At 35.0% G+C, this 19636-nt stretch overlaps 2 protein-coding genes and 1 pseudogene across 3 annotated transcripts; 1 reads left to right on the top strand and 2 right to left on the bottom strand.

The window, feature by feature from the left end:
* The first annotated feature begins 11106 nt into the window (after nt 1-11106).
* Nucleotides 11107-12387, top strand: LOC145575184 (F-box protein SKIP23-like). Its single transcript, XM_081633086.1, has one exon. The coding sequence runs from the start codon at nt 11107-11109 to the stop codon at nt 12385-12387; it is 1281 nt and encodes a 426-aa protein (XP_081489212.1).
* A 27-nt stretch (nt 12388-12414) lies between these two features.
* Nucleotides 12415-16502, bottom strand: LOC145574545 (root phototropism protein 3-like; annotated as a pseudogene). The gene is made up of 4 exons (XR_014098100.1): nt 16295-16502; nt 16122-16194; nt 14269-15398; nt 12415-14125 (listed from the first exon to the last, which is right to left on the bottom strand). The product of XR_014098100.1 is annotated as a root phototropism protein 3-like (transcript).
* Nucleotides 12455-13486, bottom strand: LOC145575183 (uncharacterized). The gene is made up of 3 exons (XM_081633085.1): nt 13321-13486; nt 13012-13172; nt 12455-12958 (listed from the first exon to the last, which is right to left on the bottom strand). Exons 1-3 carry the CDS (start codon nt 13484-13486, stop codon nt 12455-12457), a joined length of 831 nt encoding a protein of 276 aa, XP_081489211.1.
* Nucleotides 16503-19636: the final 3134 nt, after the last annotated feature.

The raw sequence follows: 19636 nt of genomic DNA, 5'->3' as shown, positions 1-19636 counted from the left end.
TCCACATACGATCAGTAATGGCCTAAAAAACACTTCTCTTTGATCTTCCAAAAATATTCGGAATGCCAAGATATTTATCATGCCGGTCAACTTGCTTCATACTCAGAATGCTCATAATTTCCTCTTTCTGTTCTGCTCAAACCCCTCTACTAAAGGACACCTCCGATTTATCATAATTGATTTTTTGGCCTAGATGCTACTTCATACTGGTTAAGAATATCAACAACTATTTCGCATTCCTTTCGGTTTTCCCTGGTAAAGAGGAGACTATCGTATGCAAAAAGAAGACAAGAAATTTTTGGGCCACTCCGACTTGCTTTTGCCCAATGAATTTCTCCAGCATTTGCTTTATTCTGAATCAACTGATAGGCGGTCGCACACCTAACAAAAATAATACCTAACTAAACCTCCTAATTATGTAGTAGGGTAAGTCAGGGTCGATCCCACAGAGAAGGTAGTATCAATATTGGTTACTATGAATTAAAATTAGTCGAGTCAATCAAAATAGGGTTGAAAATATCAAAATATTATACTACTAAAACAAGAAAATCAAATAATAAAAACATCTAGAATTAAGTATCACCACTAACATAATCAATGCAAGACAAATTCTTACCCCAACCAATTAATTATATGTTCACAAGGAAAAGTAATCCCTATATATAATACCAAAGGTCTCTTTCGAGTTATCAATGGCTTCTCTAATCACAATCAAGCCTATTTTCATGGAATCATGCAAATTAGAGACATTAAGCACATTACTCTAACTTCCTAATCATCCATTCAACTATTTTCATGATGAACTTCAAACCCTTAATTAATCTATTCGATTCCGTTAAAACCCAACTTTCGTTGCGATTAAAACAAAGGAATAATCACAATACCAATTATCTCTAATCTAGTATTGGCATAAGCACAATTAATTAAGCATGAACAATATAACAATTAATTGAGAATTTCAAAGAATAAATCAAGTATCAATCATGGCTAGGGTTAAACCTAACCCTAGAATAATAATCTACTCTGAAATAATAAAAGAAATAAAATAAATGAAAGAGATGAAGAAAATATAATACTTGAATTAATAAAATAAAACTAGAGAGAAAACTAGGGTTCTAAACTAATGGGGGTTATGGGATAATAAAGCCAAGGAGTATTTATAATAAAGCTAGGAATTAGGATAGAATTAGGAAACTAATTCGGGCTAAATCGTCCAAGAATTGTCCACACACGGGCGTGTAAGCATAGGGCACGTTCGTGTATCTCGCTGCTGCACGCGTAGCTCTTCTTAAAACGGTTATAACTTGAGCTCTAGATCTTTGTTTGAGGCGTGTAATATATCGTTGGAAAGCTCTTGAAGTCTACTTTCCAATGCAATTTGAATCACTCCAATATCATGTGTAGATCAAAATTTATGATCAAAATAGTGGACGGGACTCATATTTGCCAGGTCTTTCATCAACGTCCTTGCTTCTTTCTATCCTTATTTCATCTCGAAGACATGATATGAGATCCTAGAGCAACGTAGCTTCATACTTTATTATTATTATACTCAAGATTAGCTAACCATAATCCATTTGCATCTAAATCACCTGAAATTCATCAAAACACACAAACGGAGAGTAGTAGAGCATAACCTAAGCAAATAATGTAAAAATACAACTTAGACTTCTAAATCCATAAACAATTGAGTGTAGATAAGCACCTAAAATATGTACAAATTAGGACCTATCAAATTCCCCGACACTTAACCTTTACTCGCCCTCGAGTAAACAAAAGAAAAACAAAACTAACCTAGAAAGCAATAAATCCTAATACTCACTGTCGTAGGAATCACGATTGCATTTAGCATGTGCAACAAGCCCTTTAAACCCCTAGGCTACCCTAGTGGACGAGTATGGTCTCATGAAGGTTTTCAGAAGGCATACCTACAAAGCCGACTCAAGAACTTCCAAACCAATTTGTTCAACCAAGTGACTTAATTAAAAACCAAAATCATTTTAAATCAAAATTCAATTTATGTATCACAAATCAATGACATGGATGAAACGATAAATTGTAGCACCCTTCAATAACCAACCAATCTTGCCGCTTCCTTTCCTCAAGCTTGAACCTTCCCTAAGGATGCTCAACCATATTAGCTCATACCTCACTTCGATTTGATGAACTTCGTCAAGACTTGCACAAAATCTTGCCCTCCAATAGTAGAAGGACCAAATTGCAAGGAAAATCAAGAGGACTTTAAAAGGGTAAGCTTGGGTGATAGGGTGAGAGAGATGTAAATTTGGGAATGTGGTGGTTAAAATCAATCCAATAAAACTCATATTTAACATCCTTGAATGTAATATGCAAGGAGTAAAGAAACATCAACAATGAAATTAATGACATCAAACATCACACCGCCAACAATGAATGCATTACTCTTCCTTATCAACTCCATTGATTCAACATTAACATTCACCCCTCTTTATTTCCCATCATTTTTTCAATACTTGTTTTTTTTAAAAAATATTTTTTTGAATATTTTTTTTTTTTTTTCTCTTTTTCTTTTTATTTTTTTATTATTTTTATTTTTTTTATACCACCTTCCTTCAACTAGCTCATCATACAAATCAACATGCCTTAACAAAATACTCTTCTTATCCAAACAATGCATTACGAAACCATAATGTTGTAACACAAGGGTAGTCAAGAAAGAAATAAGGCTCAAAGGGGCTATCAAGAGAAGGATGTAACATATAAAGAAAAATTCCTAAAGATGACTCTGAAAGCTCTAAATAACAAAAATATGCCTCAATCATATTTCCCAAACAATTCGGCAATCGATCTCAGGAAGCTAAAATGCAAGTCTCAATTGGGGCGATCAAGAATGAGGGTATTTGATTTGAGTCTTACGAGGTTCGTGTCCCTCCAATAGGTACTTATCGCACAAGAGGAAAGCGATACCATCTAACCACAAACAATTGTTATCAAAAGGATTTACGCTACTTATCGAATTACTCAAGCTAATGCCAATCAATTCATGAAAAGAAAATAGAAAATGTTTTTTTTTTTTTTTCGAAAATCACTTGTTTCACATTTTGGAATAAAGGTTCAAGATGACACTAAGACGACAAAGCCTAAAATAATAATAATAATATAACAATTAATTGAGAATTTCAAAGAATAAATCAAGTATCAATCATGGCTAGGGTTAAACCTAACCCTAGAATAATAATCTACTCTGAAATAATAAAAGAAATAAAATAAATGAAAGAGATGAAGAAAATATAATACTTGAATTAATAAAATAAAACTAGAGAGAAAACTAGGGTTCTAAACTAATGGGGGTTATGGGATAATAAAGCCAAGGAGTATTTATAATAAAGCTAGGAATTAGGATAGAATTAGGAAACTAATTCGGGCTAAATCGTCCAAGAATTGTCCACACACGGGCGTGTAAGCATAGGGCACGTTCGTGTATCTCGCTGCTGCACGCGTAGCTCTTCTTAAAACGGTTATAACTTGAGCTCTAGATCTTTGTTTGAGGCGTGTAATATATCGTTGGAAAGCTCTTGAAGTCTACTTTCCAATGCAATTTGAATCACTCCAATATCATGTGTAGATCAAAATTTATGATCAAAATAGTGGACGGGACTCATATTTGCCAAGTCTTTCATCAACGTCCTTGCTTCTTTCTATCCTTATTTCATCTCGAAGACATGATATGAGATCCTAGAGCAACGTAGCTTCATACTTTATTATTATTATACTCAAGATTAGCTAACCATAATCCATTTGCATCTAAATCACCTGAAATTCATCAAAACACACAAACGGAGAGTAGTAGAGCATAACCTAAGCAAATAATGTAAAAATACAACTTAGACTTCTAAATCCATAAACAATTGAGTGTAGATAAGCACCTAAAATATGTACAAATTAGGACCTATCATCAACTGCGAAAAAGCGTCAGCCACAATAATAAATAAAAAAGGAGAAAGAGGATCTCCTTGACGTAACCCTCTAGAAGGGATTACCGAGCCAATTACCCCTCCATTAATAATGAAGGAGTATTTAACAGACGAAACAAGTTCCATCACCATATTCACCCATCTACCATCAAACCCCATCTTCAGTAAAAGTTGTCTCAGAAAACTCCATTATACTCTGTTGTAGGCCTTACTCATATCCAGTTTCATGGCAATGTGACACTTACGACCTCGACTCTTTTTCTTCATTGTGTGGAATAATTCTAGAGCTATCAAAGCATTATCGGTGATTAGTCTCCCTGGCACAAAAGCACTTTGGTTTTCGGAGATAATGTCACACAAAATACTTTTCAGGCGAATAACCAAACACTTAGAGATAAGCTTATACAAAACATTGCAGAGACTAATGGGGCGGAACTCGGCAGCTAATTTTGGTTCTTTGACTTTCAGAATAAGAGCAATATTAGTATTATTTAAATTTTCCGGAATAGAACCTCCATTCAAAAAATTAGTAACAAAAGTAGCCACATCATCACCAATAATATGCCAAAAACGTTGATAAAAAATAGCATGCATACCATCCGGGCCAGGAGCCTTGCTAGGATGCATTTGATTGAGAGCAGTGAAAACATCGTCTTTGGTATAGGGCCTTGTGAGCTCGCAATTCATATAATCCGTGACTGACTTTTGCACTTTATCTAGTACCGAACTGATGTCTTAAGTGGATGGATTTGCCGAAGTAAAAATACCCCTGAAGTAAGCCCTAATAACTTCTTCAATCTCTTCCTCCTTTTCTTTCCACACTTCATTTTCGTCCCACAAACCCGCAATATGATTCCTCCGTTGCCTCTGCGAAGCTTTGTGGTGAAAATATTTGGTGTTCTTGTCCCTATCCCGTACCTCAGCCACCCTCGATCTCAAGTGCCAATAGGCCTCGTATTGTCATTTAAATCATCGAGAAGGCTCTCAAGGTTAGAGCACTCCTTGCAACTATCATCATTAATGGGACGGCTTTGGGCAATTAAAAGAGCAGCCTCCACTTCTGCAATTTGTTTACTAAGTTTATCAAAAGCCACCTCTCTCCATTGTCTCAATTTGAGGCTCACTCCTGTTACCTTTTGAACTGCACTCCCCCTCCCCGTACCACCCCAAGCTTCTTTCACAATCTCTTCGCATATCTTGTCTAATAGCCAGCAAGTCTCAAATTTAAACTCTCTTTTTGTCTTCTTTTTCTTCTTTTTATTAGGAGCACAAGAAAGGATAATTGGTGTGTGGTCGGATTTGTATTGTAACATATGTTCTACCTTAGCATTCGGGAAAAAACTGCACCAATTCATCAACCCCAAGAATCTGTCCAACCTCTCCCTCACTCTCGTGGTTGGATTTTTGCCCCTCTCCCAAGTGTACCAAGCACCATTAAACCCCATGTCTTTCAAATTGCATTCCTTAAGAACTTCTCTAAAATGCTTCATCTCCCTCCTATCCCCCTGCGCACCCATGAGCACGGGAACATCGCCATCACAAAGGCTTCGAATAAGATTCCGTGTGTGAAATTTTTCTCCTGAATTCGGCCACCCATATATTCCAGCAAAACACCATGAGAAAGACCCTTCACTCCAAACTTCACCACAAATATGATGATGAGAGAAATACATAATGCGGAAGTCCACCCCCTCCCTCCAATATAAGCACATACCACCAGACTTGCCTCGACTAGAAACACCAAAGGCTCCCTGAAAACCGAGAGTACCCCTAAGATTCTCCACAACACTCTTATCCACCATAGTTTCAGACAAAAAAAGTAACCCCGGGCTATGTTTATGGCTCCATTTTTAAAGCTGACGAACTGATCGAGGATTGCCCATTCCCCGATAGTTCCAAGCTAAAATATTCATTGGGTCTGGCGGGGTTGGTCATCACCAAGCTCCGCCAATGGTCCCACACCAGTCGCAAGCTTTGCGTAAATGATTTTTTTCAAAATATGATCACTGTCATCACCCTTCAACACCCCTTCTCTACCCTTTTACCATCAGCAGCAGCAACATCAGGTTTAGAGACTCCCCCCACCCCACTCCTAGCAATCTTTTTCCACTTTCTCATCCCTCCCTTCAAAGCATCAGGTCTCTTTTCACTATCTCCTACATTACTTAATACACCCTTACCCTCCAATCTCCTCTCCTCAAGGTCTGTTGAGGCAGCCTCAGCTTCCTTCTCACTTGATTCAGAGCTCCCCTGCCCATCAAGGGATGTATCATCCAGAAGGTGATGGGTTTCTGTGAGTTGTTTTTCTTTGTTCACAAGGTCTGAGGTAACCTTATTTTTGAGGGATACGACCTGCAGCTTCTCAACAACTTCACCAATGTCCTCTGTATTCTTTCTTGGCAGAGAATGTTTTTTGGTGACAAAAAGTCTTTTTGCAGCATTTCTAACATGATTTTCCCCGTCTTGTTCATCAAATTTCAAGGCTTTCCATGGAGTAGAGACACGCATCCTCTCACTAAATTTCCTGGCAACAAAAACATCATCACAATCCTCTTCTCCATGTCCTAGCATCCCACAAACATAGCAGAAAACAGGTAATTTTTCATACTTCACCGGAACTTCAATACTACATCTCCCGGTTTTGATTTCCACCTTATTCATCAAAGGCTTCTCTACATCAATGAGAATTTTCATTCTCAACGATTTATTAATGCCAATTGCATCCGATTTGTCCATAGTTAAAAACGTCCCAATTTTATCTCCCAAGGGCTTTGCATTATCTTCATTGTTTCTTCCCTTAAAGGGCAGGTCATAAATTTGAACCCAAAAGGGTACCTTATTCAGAGAAATATCATAGGGTTTAGTATTACTGTCAACATTGTCAAGGATCAAAACATGATGATCGAAGTGCCAAGGTTGCGACTCCATAACGAATTGCTTGTCCCTCTAGTAATGAAATTGGAAAAAGAAGGTTTTTTCCCCTATTATATTTGCTTCACAGCCATGTTTAGGGTTCCAAACTTTCTTCATCGTGTTAATAAGAGCATTAGAGTTCACGTTCCAAGAAGTCCAGATTTTCCCAACTACTGCAAGTTCAATCTGGTCTTCCTCCTGTCCATCCCCATCTTCAACCCAATCAATTTCTTCGGTCCCTGATTGGATCGTTTTTATTAGACTCTTTTCCTGATGAACGTCCTCACCATCAGTTGAGGCCATTGTAATTAATAAAAACACTTGTAATCACTAATCAAGAACCTTCGAAAGAGAAGCAAAAACTAGCAAAAAGCTAGATCGAACACCCTCCCAAGAGAAAACTCTAGAGTCAGCTCTAGAGGGAACTTTTATAAGTTGCAATCATTTCGCTGCCGCGTTGAGGGAATTTTTTTTTCTTATTCTCATCTTGCTATTCCCTTGTAAGTAATATTTGTAGGCTTGGTACTTCCATATAAGAAATTCTTTGATCCGCAATTATTATACTTGACCCCGAAACCTTAAATGCAACCTATCACAAATTGAATATAAAAGTAGTAAAATATGCATAAAATACAATACTGCTAATAAAATATTGTCAAATAATAAACATTCACAAAATCTCAATATAATTAATAAAAGACGACTATAATAATAAAATTAGGGAATAAAAATATGGACAATAATGCACTTATCATACACTAAGAGGAATTACATTAATCATATTCATAAGCACCTTAATAAACAAAATCTATGCACAACACATAATTATACTTTTGAAGCGTGATTCCACAAGCAATTAAACACGAACAATTAGGAGAACAAGAACCTTAAACGCAATTCCCTATTTTGTCCACGGTCTAGGATTGAACCTCTACTAATGCTAGTTAGTTGAGAACGAATGCTTCGATCTACCTTCTACGGAGAGGAGAAGAGAAGACTGAGCAACCATGCCTTGCTTGGTGGTCCGTATTGTACGAACGAGAGGGGAGAGATAGAGAAGCGTATTTGAGGGGGGAGGGGTTTGGTTGCTTGCGTCAATTCATAATCTAAAGCTCAAGTGTATTGTGCCTTATATGTCTAACCTAGGCAAGACCTCTATTTATATATCTGATATATAATTAGAGTCCATGTGAAGTCCAAACTCCTAATCCAACCCAACCTACTCTAACCTTACACTCCATGTGGCCTGCCATTACCTCTTGAGGCCCATTAACGGGCTTCATGCTTTATGAAGGACCATATATGATCCATTTGTTTGGGCATTGTACATTTAACTAGTCCAAATACCATTTATTATATATAAAACTAACAATAACAACCCAAAAGAATGAACTTATTATCATCGATGATAAAATCTAATAATTGCACTTGACGGATACATAAAATCTTTCAATCTCCCAGTTGTCTGATTTGATATTATGATTGCATCACATGTTAAGATCATATTAATCTACAAATTATTTTTTGAAACTGATTTAGAATTACAAATTAAAAGAAATTATTACTGAGTAATTCATTTGAGCGGTCATGCATGATTTCAATTCTAAATTTTTTTTGAAAGATTTTTTATATGTCTTTAAAATAGCGAATTTGACTGAAAGTGAAACACCCTATACATTGTCCCAAAATACAAAAACACTTTAGGATTAATGTTATTGCGACCTTGGTAAGAAAAAAGGGAAAAAAATCTATCATTAATTTGGCAATAAAATTACTCCAACATATCTTAGAATTTTTTTTTTTTTTTTTTTTGTTTTTTTTTTTTACAAACATATCTTAGAATTTAATCATCAAGGACTTGGGTATCGCCCGAGCAAAAACTATATTATTCCGTATTTATTTTTTGGGAATATTCGGCGCATGCCCACATAAGCAAATACGAAGTATATTAGTTCGGTCAATGAAAAAAAAAAAACTCCACATATATTATTACTAGATGAAGCCCGTGCGATACACTGTTTGTTTGAATTTTTAAAAATATTTTTTTTATGTATGTGCTAAAATTTGTTATATATTTAGATAAAATTCATAATATCAAAAGATAATATTTTATATTTAATTAATTTAAACTTAACAATCTCATTCGCCAATTTTGCTTACATGGCATTTGAATTATTTAGTTTTTAAAAAAATTAATAATCTCTTATTTTATTGGCTACAATTAAAATTTATAATCCTACGTGGCGCGTTAAGAAAATTAAATTCTACATGGCTCTCTAAAAACTCGGGAAAAAACTCCCCTTTATATAAATACTAGTTTTGTGCTCCGTGCGATGTCCGGGTTGTTTATTAATTTTTGAGATAAATTTTAAATCTATATTCAATTTCAAAATATATCTCTAATACAAAATTATTTAGGAATTGATGTGCTTTTGTCACGATTTAAACTATGTAGTAGGCATGTAAATGACTAATAATAATATTGGTATTATTTTTAGAGTTATAATCTAATATTTTTTTGAATAAAATTATAATTCAATTTATACATATGAAATAGAGTTATAATCTAATGTTTTTTTAATAAAATTATAATTCAATTCATACCTATGAAATATTGGTATTTTATCGAAAATAAAACTCTCAACTAACAATTTTATTCTAAAATTATATCCAAATTTGATTGAAAATAGAAATCTAAACTAATTAATTTATCTTATGAAGTCTATCTAAGTATATCCAACGTGGCACGACACTTGGCGAAAAGTTGGAATGCCAAGTGTCGTTGTCTCGTGGCTTGAGTAAAAGTTTAGCTTTATATATTAGTTATATGATACTCCGTATGATATATATTAGATTTTATTATTTTTTTAACAATTTATATTTTATTTTAGAATCGCTTGATAAACGTGCTAGGTGGATATAAATTTGTGTACAAGTTTCAACAATAAGATAAAAAAATTAAATAAATAAATAAAAAAAGTACATCAGATATTTAGATTTTCTTTATTTAAGGATTGGACCTCTTTCCTAAAACATGCCTCCGGTAAATCCTAGTTCATATGGAATTTCTCCAATTTGATTATATATATAATCTAATCTAATCTAATCTAATATATATATATAAAGGGGAGTTTTTTCCCGAGTTTTTAGAGAGCCACGTAGGATCTAATTTTCTTAGCGCGCCATGTAGGATTATAAATCTTAGTAATAGCCAATTAAATAAGAGATTATTAATTTCTTTAAGAATTAAATATGGCGCAAAATTGGCGAATGAGATTTTTAAGTTTAAAATAATTAAATATTTAATATTATCTTTTAATATTAGGAATTTTATCAAAATATATAACAAATTTTAGCTCATTAATACATAAAAAAATAAAATAATCAAACAAACCGTGCATCGCACGGGCTTTATCTAGTATATATTATTGTGGGGTGCAGGGGCGGATCTATGTAGGTGCATGGTGAGTCACGTGACTCACCAGCAAAAAAAAAATTAATTTTTTTTTTAAAAAAAAAATGTCAAAGAGACCGCCTATTATAGATAGGAGGTCTCTTTTCTGCTACGCTGCCTAGCACTTTGTCAGAATGTTAGATACTCATATTTTTTTTTAAATAACAAAGAGATCGGTTATTTAGATAACCGGTCTCTTTCCTGCTGACATTGAATTTGTTTGTTGCGCTGCTTTCATTTTTCATCAAAGAGACCTGTTATGTTTAATAACAGGTCTCTTAAGTTATCTCACTATTTTTTTTGTATTCCGTATAATTTTTTAATAATTCTTGTTTCTATTTATACTATATTTGTGCAACCAATTTTAATATTTTTCCACAAAGCTTATCAATTAAGTAAAAAGTTATAAAGTCAATTTAATGTAATAATTTTATAGTACTATTTGTTTGTAACATATTATTTATTTGGAGTACATACTTTCGACTTGTAAGATTGAATTTTTAAGTACTATTGTAGTATGGATTTTTATGTCCTATTTTTGGAATAAGGACAAGTGATCAATTATTGATGGTGACTCACTAGTTTGAAAATTCTGGATCCGCCATTGGTGGGGTGAATTTGATTTTGTATACAAATTCTGTTCAACTTTGATTTTGATCATCTCTAATACTCCGTTTTTTTTTTTTTTTTTTTTTTTTTTTTTTTTTTTTTGAGTGAAAGAAGTTTGGTTGAATTAAGATGGGTGATTATTCGTGTTTGCCTCAAAAAAAAAAAAGAAAACGAGAGATGGCTGATTGGTCTACGTTGCCTAATGATCTTCTCGATGCAATTGCTCTGAAATTAGATTCAATTGAGGACTTAATACATTTCTCCGCGGTATGTCGTTCATGGAATGATGTTTTCATCACGGTTAAGCGAAAGTGGATGCCAACCACACCTTGGTTACTACTAGCCGAGCATGAGCAGGAGGTTTGTTCGGGTCGTAGGAAAATCTTTGACATCGGCAAAAACAAGTGTTTAGAATTGAATATACCACAAGCCTCTAGGAGGCGGTGTTGGGGTTCGAGTTATGGATGGATTGTGATGATAGGCGGCCACAACAAGAAGCAAGTCTCGTTATTTAATCCCATCACTAAAGCTCAACTAAACCTACCATCCCTTGAATCACGACTTGGTGAATGGGCTATTACCATCGATTTTAATGTGCGCAAGGCAATTGTAATAAAAATTGACGAAGATGACTTTGTTGTAATGGTGGCCTATAATCACCGATTATCGTTGGCTCGACCTGGAGATAAAACATGGACAAAGGTTATAACAAGCAACGGCGAAAAAGCCGTAACTCGTAGTAGTCATGTTCTTGATGTGTTGTGCTCGAAGGGATTAGTGTTGATCATGGACAGTCATGGATTCTTCACTTGTTGTGATGTTATGTTGTGCTCGAAGGGATTAGTGTTGATCATGGACAGTCATGGATTCTTCACTTGTTGTGATGTTAGCACTATTCGTAACTGTAGTCCTTCTCAACCTGTTTATGCCAATAAGCCTTATAATTCCATTCCTTTCCCTTATTTAAACGACGTTAGTTTGGGTATTCTTCAAGACTGCTGCTATATGGTTGAGTTAGCCGGTGATTTTTTAATAATAGTACGAGTACGATATAGATTTGGAAATTGGCAACACAATTTTGGTCCGGCTCATGACGAACTTGAAGCAACACCCTATTACACTCGTGATTTTAATGTCTATAAGTTGAGTTGTTTGGGAGACATCGTGCCTAGGACTAGATTTGTAGGTACTCTACTTTATCATTATAGAGCCGTGAAGATTTGGTCCGATGTTGAAGATTTAGGTGATTATATGGTATTAGTTGGTAATAACTCTGCCATGAGTGTTCATAAATCAAAGCTCCCTAATTGTCAGCATAATGCTATTTACTTTACCGATGATGGTGGAAAGGACATGAGTATGTTTGACATGGCGTCCAAAGAGGTCAAACGGTTTCACCGAGGCAACGATACCTTGTCTAGGGTTTTTGCTCCTACATGGTTTATGCCCGAATTTTAAGCTATATGCCTTTGCTGTAATTCTTTTTTTTTTTTTTTTTTTGACAGGAAATGCACACAGAATATTATTAAGCAAAGGAAGGGCTGAAATCAGCCTTTACAAGCTCTAGTAGAGCACCAGGGATGTCCTCCGTCCAAACCATCATTTCCTCATAACTACAACTTAAAGAAGCTAAGCTATGGGCAACCTTATTCCCCTCCCTCTTAACAAAAGAAAAAGAACAAGAGACACAAGAGTATGAAAGCTGTAAAATATCATGGACAACCAAACCGAAAGCTGTAGGATTTGCCACCGATCGCACCAAACTGTTGTAAAGTGACAAGCAATCAGTCTCAAGACAAAGATTATTGAAACCCGACTGTAAAGCAATATTAAGAGCATGCCTCATTGCCATTGCTTCAGCAATTTCAGCCTCAAACCCCCCCTTCACCTGATGACACGATGAAGCTACCACATCCCCCACATGATCACGCAAAACTGCTCCAAACCCCACTGACTCATTGCTGAAAATTGCTGCATCAGAGTTTACTTTAATTACCCCAATGGAAGGAGCAGACCAAAGCTTAGGATGCTGAAGGGGCTTCACACAAGTGCTACTAGCTTCAATCACTTGCTCATACTCACCCACCAAGTTGACAGCTTTTTGGAGTTACTCTCCAATATCTTTTCTCTTGCCCTCATAAACCCACGCATTCCTCCGTAGCCATAATCCCCAAATAATACACCAGAAAATACTCCACCACTGAACATCCTTGTGTTTGCTCCTGACCGACGCACACCACAAACTGAAATTACTCCCCTCAAAAGACTCAACATCCAAACGCAGAGGAGAGAGGCGCCAGGCAAATTTTGAGTCATTGCAAAAAACCAACAGGTGCAGAATATCTTCCTTCTTTTCACCACACATAGCACACACATTATCAATTTGCATACCTCTAGAGCATAAGTTTACACGGGTAGCAACCCCATTACTCACAGCACGCCACGCAAAGTTTTTTACTTTTGGGGGAACATCCACATTCCACACAATATTCCAATCAAACTCCTCATTACATCTAGATGACGATGCCTTCTCACGGTCCTTCATTAAAATCAGCATTTTGTAAGCGCTCTTGACAGTGTAATTCCCATCCTTTGAATAGTGCCATGCCCACACATTTTGTAATTCTTTTTGGTTTTGAAGACATGCTGTAATTCTTTTTTACAGAATATATACATATTCAATTTAGTAATATAGTAGTATTGTAAACTTATTGTTTTTGTTGATCCTGTCTTAAATTTATCATTTATGTTCGGATTAAATTTACTAATTTACAAATAATTTTTTTTTTACCAATGCATTAGCACACACACCCTAGATAAACAGGAATTTAACCTTATTTTCAACTTACAATTTCCTGGCGAGTTTTTTTATATTTACTCTACATAGCTGCACCTTATTCAGCTCATTCTTCAAGCTTTCAACCTCTTGTTTCATAATCTTCATCTGTTTTTGAACCTTGAAGCATTCGCTTTGCTTGCTGATAATCATCTGTGCACTTGTTCTTCTATACATCGTCCCTTCGTTTACCATTGACTTCACCATGTTCACTTGCTGAAGAAGCATAAATTGCGCGTTCACATTCAATGGCAGCCTATCATTCTTCATCGTGTGCTCACGTGCTTCTTGTGATAGCTTATGGTACTCCATGGCTCTGCATACCCCTTCCCTCTCTTCCTCGGACAAGTTTGGGTGTGCCTGCATTTCAAACATTATCGACTCAAACCAACACACATTACAAACAGAGGCAGTACTCCGTACTTCACCATAATGTGAAATAAAAAAAAAAAAAAAATGACCTTTGAATCAAACTTAGTAAAAAGATCTTATTGAGAGCATACCTTGAGGTATCTATCTATAGCTCTGTAAAGATTGTCGTCAGAGTATCGAACATTCTTTGGGAACAATTCTGCAAGCATTCGAAAATCATCAACTGGAAGAGTCTTGTCCCTTGCTATAAGTGCCAGAAAGCCATCCACTAGCCTTGCAACTACAAAGATCTTCGACGCAGAATTTCTAGAAGCAAGTGAAACATAAGCATCCACTATCCTTGCTACAATGTTAACATCATACAAAGTCTCACTTTCTCCATAATTTTTAACCAAGAGGTCTACTGGTTGACAGTTCTCCAAGGTTGAGGCGATCCTTTTCTCCAGATTAGACAATAAACTGGCATCGATTTTCATCATCAAACCAAGCTTCAAAAGATGAAGCAAGAAATTGCTAGGTACTGAGTTTTCCTCAACAGGTATTATCCGAATTAAGCTCTCAACAATCACCCTTCTTACTTGATGGTTTATGCTTTTGTGGGTTGGTTTCCGAACACCAAATGAGATTCTCAATAGCCATTTAGCAGTCCAGTAGGCTATGCAGGACCCCAAAACCTCGGGCTTAACTCCTTTCTTCTTAATGAAAGTCATTACTTCAATGAAATGATCAATTCTAAGCAACGAAACATCTTCAAACCACCAATTTTCTGCTATTTTTTTCTCATATGAAAAATCAGTGTGATTTTCCACCCAAAAATTTAAGCATTGTGATTCATCATTGCCAACAGAGATTGCAGTTGGATTTGTACAAACTTTCCAAGCAATCGCCTCAGAGCACCTTCTCTGGATCTGCAAATCTCTGGCATATGAAGAAATTGTTTCACAGGTTTTCAGAACTTGGAATGTGTCTTTCCAGGAAGAAAATATTATGAAGCTTAAGAAAGTTTCGGTCCTGGAAATGAGGTTACCAATCTCTAGATCATCAACCATTTCCAAGAAATATGCAGCACAGTATAATGGTGCAGCATTATTAGCTGTTAGCTCTACCTTCCAACCATAACAGAACTTCACTATCAGCTCGAATACCTCTGCTCCGCCCGGAAGGTTATTCAGTTCAACTTGTAAGTTGTTAATGCTCATGCCAGCATTTTTCTTCTTGAACACAATTCTATTCAGTAGGCACTTCTTGAGATCATAGGAAGCTAAAAATGAACAAGATTAAAGAAGTAACATGTTAGCTTAGGACGGCAAAGAGCAAGAAACACGGGATGCAGCCATACTAAGCTACTCAAGAATTTAGCAGGATGAGAAAGTAGCTTAGATAACTAGATTGAACTGTAAAAGGATTGAACTATAAAACTCCACACATAAACACATCCGTATCACAACCCAAAAGACCTAAAAAAATCTCTAGGTTTCCCCAAATGCATCCTCCATAAGTTCCCAAATAACTTAAAACACCCTCATGAATCATGATATGCAAAATAGATGTCCCCTGATTTAAGCTTAAGATGTTCAGTTCTGATTTTGTTCACTCGTATCCAAGTTTATAAGACGGACCTTAGCAATTTCATAAAATCTTGAATCTTCAAGGACTACACAAAACATTTTTATTTTATTACAGTGTAAAAACATTCTACAGAACTTTTTTATAACTACATCCTTGAAATTAACAATGAAAATCCCCAAAATCCTTTCAGTGTTTCACATTAGAAATCTGTACTTCTTGTCAAAAAAAAAAAAAAAAAAAAAAAAAAGAAATCTGTACTTAATATATACGATGTATGAAATGTACTGAGACCTATATTACATACAGTCAGTAAAGAATAGAATAAATGAAATATGACTTCATGAGAATAAATTGTGCAAGATTTTCATTTAAAGGCAGGATTTAGAAAATAAAGAAGAGAGGGAAACTTGTATACAATATGCAGGTGGAATTTTCTCTTCTTTCCAATTTGTACAACCAGATCGCTTGGTACTTTTGTCCGAACAAACCTGCAGCCAGAAGGTTCTCAGCACAACGAGATAACCCAAAAATTAACAATAAGCAGATATGGAGAACTGAAGGGGGGAGAGTTAGACGGCGAAATCATACCAGTTAGTGTCTTTTCTTTCTATAGCTTCTGCAACCATATTAACTGTAGATGGAACAATCATACAGCGGTTATGCTTATCTGCAGATACAGAACTTCGCCTCCCAAGCATAGCAGCTTTCTCTTGCACAACTGGAAGTGATTTCTTCTTCATTGCAAATTTGTAAATTTCTATGCAGTGATTTGAGGAGAAATAACATGTACATCGTGTATATATATGTGTGGATCAATGGCCAAGAATTCTGCACAGAGCAGAACACACCGAGATATGTGTAATAAATGATTTACTTACTGCAGTTGGGGACCAAGAGAATGTCATTTGTGCTAGTGTTTTCGCATTAAACATCCCCCAACATGTGATGTTACCACCTGCATGACTTTTTAGTAGAACTGATCCAAATGCAAGATATGTGGCTAGATTTATAAGAGTATGATCTTATACCATATGCTTGTGGTTGTGGTTCGGTGTAATGAATACACTGAAAGAAATGGAAAACGATTTAGACAAAATAATTGACAAAGCATAAATGAATGGACGGTGTATTAAGAATAGATGACACTATGTACAGTTCTGGGATCAAACCGTCTATGGCAAGGTTGATGATAGGAACAGATAACCAGCAGCTATAATGGCACAACTACTAAATTGTCACAAGCGAAGAACGACTAGTCAAGTTTAAAATCTTTGCACCCAAGATCCTCCTGTAAGAAATAGGAGCTTTGGTATAAAAAGTGTGTCAGCTTCATGGTAATTTTGTAGTATTGCCAACATATTTAACTTCAAAGTTTTTTAAGAGAGATTCTCTGTATTTACCTCTATAATTTTGCTGAATTAGACCTCTGACACAAGGAACAACTAAATTTCACACAGAAAATAAAAATTTAAGAAATTACATAGTCCTGTAAGTACTTTGTATGTTTGAAATTCGATATTAAGGAAGTATCCTCTATACTAATGTGTCAACAAAGAAGGTTAGAGAGCCATGGTAATTGAGCACGAACCACAAGTACTTGCAATATACATTGCTTTTGTTAACATAATAAGCAATCAGTCCCAAAAAGACTCACAAATGAGTTATTACATTGCTTTAGGAGTTAGCCCACTTAGGCATATGAGATTGAGTCATGAATTTATATTAACACAATCTGCAGTATACGAACTAGGACGAAAATGAGATCAAGCTAGGATGTAATTTGACACTTTGACATACCTGCAGAACTTGCAGCTGAAAACATTCAGGTGGAATTGCATTCATAGTTTATAAATCTTGAGAGAGTTATCCTAGCGCTAAGTAAGATGCTTAAAACTATAAAGATGCAGCTTCCTTTGAGGGACTCAATCATGAGATCCATCATAACTTAATTTACAGGTCCAACACTTAAGCCTGTTTTTGTTTACGTGTATAAAACTGCTATGTAGTAATAGACAAATAAACCATTAAAGAACATCTTGACAATATGTCCAATGTGATAAATTAGAGTACGAACAAAACAAAACAACATTCGTCTATGATTCTAGAACACGGAAATAGTTTAATCCTGTTTTCTTGTTTTATTTCTTTTCCTTTCATTGTACCACTTAGTCACTTATCGAAATGATTATTTTGTGATCACTTTGCAAGTTCAATAAACATCAACAGGAAAAAAACACACACAAAAATGTTATACAAAGTACTTCGCATTATTCGTAATACAGTAGTTATCCTAGTTAACAATTTTCTTACCCTCAATGAGGATGATTTTGGAATAGAATACATTATTTTAACACTTTCACTCTTTTTTATTTCTATATACTAGAGTGTACCCGTGCAAAATGCACGTGATATATAAGAAAAAATATATTTTAAATGTGGAAAGTTGATTTTGATGTGTAATTTAGACTTGAGTTGTAATGGTCGGTTTTGGATTGGTCGGTTCTGTTGAACTGTAATTAGCTCTGTTGTGCTGAGTATTAATAATCGTATTAATAATGTGATGACACCTGTTGTGCTATGTTGAAATATGATATTCTATGCTTTGCTTAGAAGCTTAAAAAATAGGGTCTTACTCTTTTATGTCGGTGGCCACGCAATGCTATTATGGGGTTTACTTTTTCAAAGTTATAGAGGCTATCCGTTTAGTGTTATAGGGGTTGCTTGTGTTACTCAGTTAGTGTCATATGGGTTAGTGTCTTGCTCTAGGAGTTACATAATTTGTTTTGTTGCAAGTAGTTATTCGCTGAGCCCAGTTGCACAAAAACGTGTTGTACATTTTTTTTTTTTTATGATTAAAGAAGTGGAAAATGTTTGGCGGGTAGTCCCTAAATAAATGCATATAATTGAAGGGTTAGGGATTTAGAGTACTATAGTGAAATGTTGATAAGTAACTGTATACTCGTGCTAATGCATGACATATATTATACTATACCAAAAAAAAATACTCATAAAACAAAGTGAAATGTTAGTACATAGTGTTTAAAAAAGAGTGAAATGTTGGGGATTTTGAGTGCTATAGTGAATTGTTGATAAAAGAACTATATACTCGTGTCAATGCATGTCAAATGTTATACTACATACCAAAAAAAAGAAAACACACTTCAAAAAAAAAAAAAAAAAAAAGTGAATTGTTAGTAGTAGTCCCATAAAAATTGAAAAAAAAATTAAAAATAGTGAATGGGTAGTTATTGATTTTATTTTTTTTTAAATGATAAAAAATATAAAAATAAAGTAGTGGGATTGGTAGTTATTTTTTCCTTATAAAAAAATTTAAAAATAATTATAAAAAAATCCTTAAATGCATGAGAGTTGAGCATTGGAGTTTCGGAGGGCTCTCGTTAAAACGACTTTACAATTATATTATAGATTACTAAAGAAACTTTATATATGGAGTATTTTGTGGTTTTTTTTTTTTCACTACTTGAAACTTTTTTTTTTTTTTTTGAAAACAAAACAAAACCATCTATTTTTTAATTTTTTTTTCAATCTGATCAAATTCGCCAACCTAAAGATTATATTGTCCCCAAAAAAAAAAAAAGAGTAAATGTAATGTGTGTGTTTTGAATTCAGACCGAGCCTTTGATCCTCAGTTCCTCTTTCTCATTTGAAACGGTTTCTTTTCCACTTTTAATCTCCTTCAAAATTCTCTCGAAAGAGAAAGAAAGACATTGATGTCCCCTGTAAAAACCAAACACAAAGATGCAACAAATCGCTCAACCCATCTCCTTAATCCTCATTAAACCCTCAATTTCTCCATTAATTTCACCAACCCACAAATTCAAATCCAAAACCCATTTCCAAAACCCCATAATTTCTGCAAAATGGGGCAAAAAACGATCTGGGTCTCAAAGATCTCACAAACTCATAATC

This window comes from Chenopodium album, chromosome 13 (genome assembly GCF_948465745.1).
Source record: "Chenopodium album chromosome 13, dcCheAlbu1.1, whole genome shotgun sequence".
NCBI classification, from domain to species: Eukaryota; Viridiplantae; Streptophyta; class Magnoliopsida; order Caryophyllales; family Amaranthaceae; genus Chenopodium; species Chenopodium album.
This window is presented reverse-complemented; position numbering and strand designations above follow the sequence as displayed.